Source organism: Pimephales promelas, chromosome 19 (assembly GCF_988280905.1).
Source record: "Pimephales promelas chromosome 19, fPimPro1.hap1.1, whole genome shotgun sequence".
NCBI lineage: Eukaryota > Metazoa > Chordata > Actinopteri > Cypriniformes > Leuciscidae > Pimephales > Pimephales promelas.
This window is the reverse complement of record NC_142787.1, coordinates 1,000,001-1,007,390: the sequence shown is the minus strand read 5'-3', so window position 1 is coordinate 1,007,390 and position 7,390 is coordinate 1,000,001. Positions and strand designations below refer to the sequence as shown.

At 38.9% G+C, this 7,390-nt stretch overlaps 1 protein-coding gene across 9 annotated transcripts in view; it reads left to right on the top strand.

The window, feature by feature from the left end:
* The first annotated feature begins 1,141 nt into the window (after positions 1-1,141).
* The window catches only part of tcf7 (transcription factor 7), a 58,814-nt gene continuing 52,565 nt past the window's right edge, over positions 1,142-7,390 (top strand). For 3 of the 9 annotated variants that reach the window (XM_039663548.2, XM_039663551.2, XM_039663552.2), the window contains exons 1-3: positions 1,145-1,495; positions 1,583-1,649; positions 2,438-2,541. In XM_039663548.2, the coding sequence (XP_039519482.2) occupies positions 1,307-1,495; positions 1,583-1,649; positions 2,438-2,541 (360 nt within the window). In that variant the 5' untranslated portion in view covers positions 1,145-1,306. Of the gene's footprint in view, positions 1,496-1,582; positions 1,650-2,437; positions 2,542-7,390 lie in introns of all 9 variants that reach the window. The other 6 variants (XM_039663550.2, XM_039663554.2, XM_039663549.2 and 3 more) reach the window with 5 other exon arrangements.

The window sequence follows — 7,390 nt, the reverse complement described above, 5'->3', positions numbered from 1 at the left end:
CTCTGTCCGACTGACGGCATGCAGATACGAGCTCATGATGCTGGAAAACACAGAGAAATCATTAGGAAAATGATGAGGAAAAACTGCTTCGTGATCAGCAGCTGTCTATATTTAATCAAGGCAAATAAACAAGGTCTCATTTATAATTTAGATTTGCATGCATTAAAGAGGCCATTTTTAATCCATTTATTAATATGCATGGGAGATATTGTATAAATATGCAGCCTTATGCAAATATCAGGCACATTTTTGTTTGTATTTAATTCTTATTCCCAGCTGTAGATCATGACGGTAAATGTACTCGGATATTATTGCACAGCATGGGAAGGAATGAAGGAAGCCATCATTATTAGGCTAATATTACCCTAAAACTCACTGAAAAAGAGTCAAAAGTAAAAGATAAGTCATGCACAAGAAGGTGATCGATCTGTGCTTCACAAACAACGTCATACTTTTCACTAATTCTGATCAGCACATGCATATGCCATTACTGTGTGTATAACTTATAGTTGTAATGTCAATGTCAGCTTTATTTGTATAGCACTATTAAAACAACACAAGTTGACCAATGTGCTTTACATTCTCACTGTAAAATAAAATAGAGACATACAACAATAGTAATAGCATAAAAATAGAAATAGAATAACATAAAAATATTTAAGATGAATAAGCCATGGCAAACAGATATGTCTTAAGTTGTGATTTAAAAGCATGTACAGTCAGCATCCATAGTAACAGGTAATTACAAACGTTTCAATACATTCGGAATATTTGTATATTACTTATTTCTATATTATATTAATTATATAAAATAGTATGATGCCCCCCAATTTTATTAACTTTTAATTAATACTTTGCCAATATAAATACCAAATCTCTTCTAACTTCAAGAAATTCTTCTGAAGGGAAACTGGATATTTTTCAGTATATTCAATCATTTGGATGGTCTAAAATATACATCACTTGCATTTGTTTGTGCGCATTTTATTCGTGTGTGTGTGTATGCAACAGTTTCGTACGATCTCCATCAAAAAGAGCCCTGAAACTCAAAAGTGTCGTGTCCCTTTAAGAACCCCCCCCCTCCCCTCGGCTCATTTCAGCTGTCAATCACGCGTCGGTCTCTTTGATCTTGCTTTGCTTCTAAAGCGCGACTGTTTGTTACTTTCAAGTCGCGCGCGGATCGTCACACACACAGAAGTTTTCTCTCTCGCGCGCGGGTCTCAAACGCTCATCCGAGCGCGCTAAACAACGACGAGGACGACAACACTCAGAAGTAGGTTAGTAAAGTTGTCTGGAAGAGTACAGTATGCCGCAGCTGAACGGCGGAGGAGGAGATGATCTCGGGGCGAATGATGAGATGATCGCGTTTAAAGATGAAGGAGGAGATCACGAGGAGAAGATCCGCGAGAGCGCGTTCACGGAGAGAGACCTGGCCGATCTCAAGTCATCTCTGGTCAACGAGTCCGAGATCAGCCAGAACAACACGCACCCTGCCGTAAGTGTGTGTGTGTGTGAGTGCGCGCGCGCGCGTGCTGTGGATGATGTTCGTGTGAGTGAAATAAAGTGTGTTTGTAATGAGCAGGTGATCAGAAGAGGACAGCAGGAGGATCAGAGGATCTACACGGAGAAACGAGAACATCTGGACGACGGTGAGACTTCACACACTTAAACTCACGCAAACACACACACTGTACAATCACTCTCTCACACACAAACTCAAGCACTCACACACTATACACTCACTTTGACAAACACACACACACTTAGACGCACACAAACACCCTGTACACATTTAGACACACTATACACACTTGGATGCACACACACACACTATACACACATATACTCACACTCTCTCTCTCACACACAAACTTACGTACTCACACTGTACATTCTCTCACACACATTTACAAACACACACTCTCACCAACACAAACTTGTACATACACACAGAAACTTGTTTGTGTGTGACCTTATTTCCACAAATCTGTGTGTGTGTGTGTGTGTGTGGCTTCTAGAGACAAAATTGTCTCTGGAAATGTGCTAAACGCTTCTTGTTCGAAAAAAAAAATAAATAAATAAAAAAGTTTTATTTTAATCTTCATGTTGATTGAAAGCGTGTTAAATTGGGAAAATTACAAACTTTCGTCTGGGTCTGCCACCGATGGACTTTTCTTGGGGAAAACCTGAAATCCGCATCAGTAAATACGCCGTTGACTCATTTGATATTTCTTCTGGTCTATCGCAAACACGTTTGATCTGTTTCCGTTATTTGTGTTTTAGAACCGAAACCGCTTTGAAGAGAATCTGTGATTGATCATCATCGTTATATTTTACGAGAGTGTGTGTGTGTGTGTGTGTGTACAGCAGCACGAGAAGGTTTCCTGTAGGTCATAAAGACGGAAGTTTTCACAGATTTCTTGTTCTGGTTCTCCAGTGCCCAAACATCACGATGGCGGGATGTACAAACCGTCGTACTCCGGATACCCGTTCCTGATGCTCCCCGAGCCGTACCTCCCCAACGGACCCGTCTCTCCAGCCGTAAGTCTCTCCATTAGGATTCGATCATCACAGTCCAGGTGTGTGTGTGTGTGTGTGTGGGAACAGCTGAACGCCGGCCTGTAATTACTCTAGGAGAAGAGAATCCCACTCCATCCATTCCTTTGATGCGAGTCTTAAAGGGACAGTACACACAAAAACATGAATCATTTCGGGTTGTTTCAAACAAAAGGAAGATATTTTGAAGAATATGGGCACTCAAACAATTGTGGGGTACCATTGTATTTTCTTTCATACCATTGAAGTCAATGGTGTCCAAAATATCCCGCACAGGTTTGGAACAACGTGTTTTTTTGAGGGTGAACTGTCCCTTTAAGGTCAGTAGACGTTCACATTGCTTTAGATCCGTTTAAACTTACAGCAATGCATGTGAAGTTTTGTTGTCATGATGCGCACATTTGTGTTGTTTGTCAGTGTATTCTTGATGTATTATTATTGTGTTTTCTCTTAAAGGGACAGTACACCCTCGGCTTGTTTTAAACCTTTATGAGTTGAACACAAAGGAAGATATTTTGAAGAATATGGGTAACCAAATAATTGTGGGGTAGCATTGTATTTTCTTTCATACTATGGAAGTCAATGGTGCCCAAAATATCTCATTCAGTTTGTATATCTATAATTTGGGTGAACTGTCCCTTTAAGATCAGTAGACCTTGCTTTAGATCTGTTCAAACGTACAGCAGTGAAGTTTTGGTGTCATGATGCACATGTTTGTGTTGATTGTCAAATTGTATTATTGGGACGTGGTGCTTTAAATCATTGATGCATATCTCATTTTGTTTTATCTTAAAGGGATATTTAAGATATAAAAAAAAAAATCGATAATTTACTCGCCCTCAATCACTCCAAATCTGCATGAGTGTCTTTCTCAGCTGAACACATGGATATTTGAAAGAATATGGCAAACCAAACAATTTCATACTATGTAAGTCAATGGTGCCCAAAATATCAGCAGAAAAAGTTTGTTTGGTGAATTGTCCCTTTAAGCTCAGTAGACGTTCACATTGCTTTAGATCTGATCAATCGCTTCTCGTGAAGTTTTAGTGTCATGATGCACATGTTTGTGTTTTTCAGTGTGTTATTGGTGCTTTGACGCACATCTAGTTGTGTTTGAGTGCATGTGTGCGAATGTGTCTCCTTGCGTATCATTACTTTGATATTGATGTAGAATGACATCATTTATTACTAGTCTTTGGCCGTGTGATTGTGTGGCTATAGTGAAGAAAAACACGTGTACAGTAACTGAAGTCAGATTGAAAAGTGTAGTTATGGCACCAGTTCTGTATCTCGTGTTGATTTCAGTCGGAAAGTTCACTGATTTACCAACATACACACTTAAACCTGAACAAAAACCCTGCTGTGCCTTTATGAAAGCATATAGGAATGATAATGATGATGATGATGATATGGTGGCTTTGTGAAAGTCCCGTATGTCTGTGAAATTACATTTTTGAAGCGTCTTCCAGGTTTTTCTCAACTTTTAATGTTGTCGATAAGAGTGTTCAGGGACGTCATGTACGGGAAACGTTGTCCTGATTAGTGTTTATGCCACAACTAGAGCTCTTTTGATTTTCCTCTGTAAAGCAAACCGTAAGGTCTTCCAAATTGGAGGATTTTTCTTAGTGCCAAAAAGTGAAGATTATAAATGTTGTGTTCTTGATTCAAGCTCTTTACCCATAATGCACAGCTAAGCTGCTGATTTTACACGACCATCGGGGATCCCTTTTTGAGTTAACAATTTAACTCTTAAGTCTTGGCGATTGATTGAAGTTAAAGCTGAGGGCTTGTTCTTGGTGTTAACAATAGACGAACACTGGCTTTGTGTCATAATCCATCCAGAGCGGCTCTGACTGACGGCGATAAGTAACAGACACTGGATTACACCCTCTTTAAGAAAAAAGCTCTTTAACCCATTCTGCCACTTCAATACGGACACAATGAACGCTTGGTCTGAAAACTCGAGGCACGATGGAGCTCGAAGCTCAGATCTCCGTCAGCCGGAGGTTAAATCACGCCAACTTGCCATTAAAATACAAATATTGATAAGAGAGCACGTTTGGCCTTGGTCTTTGAAGCGAGCGCCTGCGGACGAATCTGCAGAGTTATTTATGGAGCCGGAAATATTTGGGAAACTATCAAAACCCGTCGGATCCCCTCAGGTGTTTATAGCTGTAATTATTGGTGTGGTCGTGTCTGTTCCAAGGAGAGAGAGAGAGAGAGAGAGAGAGAAGACAGGTGTTTAAGTCGTCTCGGAGCCGTGCTCAAACATGTCAAGCGCCCGGAGTCAGGGCTGTCGAGCAAATTCTTCTCAGATGAAGAAGACTTTTATCAAGGTGTGCGGCAGATGATGATGTCGCTCAGCGACCGGACCGGGTTTAGTGTCTGATTTCCCTGTGAACTGAGGACTTTGTGTCTCTGTGTTGATTCGATCTTGTCAGGAAATGTGTTTTCTGTGCTTCTGTTCGGTGACGAGTCCAAAGAACTTCTTTGAAGACTCCTACATCTTCACATTCAGGGGTTTTGTTGAACTCCAGACTGATTTATATCTTGAGTATCATCGACATAACAGCGGAAACGAATCCCATGTGTTCTTATAATATCACCAAGCGTTAGTAAGTAAAGTCCCCTTAGTTTACAACACAGAGTGTTTCAAAGCAGCTTTATATTGAAAACATGAATATAATACGATATAATAGAAAATAATCAAATAAAGCATGTATATTTAAAATAGCAGAGGGCCTAAAACAGCCCCTTGTGGCACGCCATAATTTACTGACGTTATTTCTGATTTTCCCCTGTCTAAATGGACAAAATGGTACCAACCTGTCCCAGAATACCAGTGCAGTTTTGTTGTCAATCTATCAGTATTTTATGATCTATAGTGTCGAACGGAGCACTAAAACTAGTGTTCAGACACAGACTCTGTCTTTCTGTGCTTCCATTCGGTGACGACAGAAAAATGAGTCCAAATGAGTCAAAAGGGTTTATTTAAAGACTTTTATGTCTTCATGTCACTCACAGTGTGATGTATAAATAACTGAGTTTAATTGGCATAATGTTTTCTTATAAAATTACAAAGCAGCAGCATACACACACACACACACACATATATGTATATATATGAAGAGTTCAGATGCAAAAGCCTCTAAGTGCCATTTGAAATTTTCTTCTAAAATGATCGTTTTTATCAAGCTTGTATATTTAAGTTTAGTGATTTCACTTAAATGGCAATGAAGATTACCTATTAATTGTCATTTAAGTGAAATTACTGAACTTAAATATACAAGCTTGATAAAAATTGTCATTTTAGAAGAAAATTTCAAATGGCATTTAGAGGCTTTTGCATCTGAACTCTTCATATATTAAATGGCAAAGGGCCTAAAACAGATCCTTGTGGAATATCTTTGATATTTTTTTCCCCCATTTAAATAGACAAAATGATAACAGTCTGATTGGATTAATGCTTGTCAATGAATCCCAGTGCAGTTTTGTAGTCAATCTATCAGTATTTTATGATATATAGTGTCGAACGCAGCACTAAAACTAGTGTTCAGACACAGACTCTGTCTTTCTGTGCTTCCATTCAGTGACGACAGAAAAATTATTCAAGGGTTTATTTAAAGACTTTTACGTCTTCATATCACTCACAGTCTGATATCTAAATAACTGAGTATAATTGGTATAATGTTTTCTTAAAATATTTCCAAGCAGTAGCATATACACACACATATATTTATATTAAATGGCAAAGGGCCTAAAACAGATCCTTGTGGCACTCCATAATTTACTGACGTTATCTTTGTTTTTTTCCCCTTTAAATAGACAAAATGATAACAGTCTGATTGACTTAATGCTTGTCAATGAATCCCAGTGCATTTTTGTAGTCAATCTATCAGTATTTTATGATATATAATGTCGAACGGAGCACTAAAACTAGTGTTCAGACACAGACTCTGTCTTTCTGTGCTTCCATTCGGTGACAACAGAAAAATGAGTCGAGGGTTTATTTAAAGACTTTTTCGTCTTCATATCACTCACAGTCTGAGTTTTTCACATTGAGTGGTTTTGTTTCACCTCCTGACTAATATATCTAATATATGAATAACTGAGTATAATTGGCATAATGTTTTCTTATAAAATCACCAAGCAGCATCATATATACACATATTAAATGGCAGAGGGCCTAAAACAGATCCTTGTGGCACGCCATAATTTACTGACGTTATCTTCGATTTTTTTAAATAGACAAAATGATAAGTCTGATAGGATTAATGCTTGTCAATGAATCCCAGTGCAGTTTTGTAGTCAATCTAACAGTATTTTATGATCTATAGTGTCGAACGCAGCACTAAAACTAGTACTGAGAGACAGTGTTGGTCAGAAGCTAAAAGTAAGTCCTTTGTGACTTTCAATTTTTTTACAGTTCTCATTTTATGCAATCGTGTTGATTTGATGTTGGACATTGTGTCTCCGTGTTGATTTCGACCAATTGTCTTGTACGGAAATGTATTTTCTGTGACAACACTTAATAAAGCGCAGGAAAAACCGAGTCCAAATGAATGGTAAGCAAAGCCGGATTTATTTGAAGACTCCCCCTTCTTCATATCACTCACAGTCTGACCAGACCGAAGCTGTTTCATATCGGTGTGTGTTTGTGCTACTGTACGTCTCGTCGTCAAGACTCTCTCCTAATGAATCAGCCCACCACTAAAAGTGAAACAGTACAAAGTGAAAGAAAATCCCCCACCTCAAGGCAACCTATGAGTTTCTGGCAGCGAGTCGGACAGACCCGGGCAGTGACGCATGCGTGATGATGCCAGCGGCTGTTTTG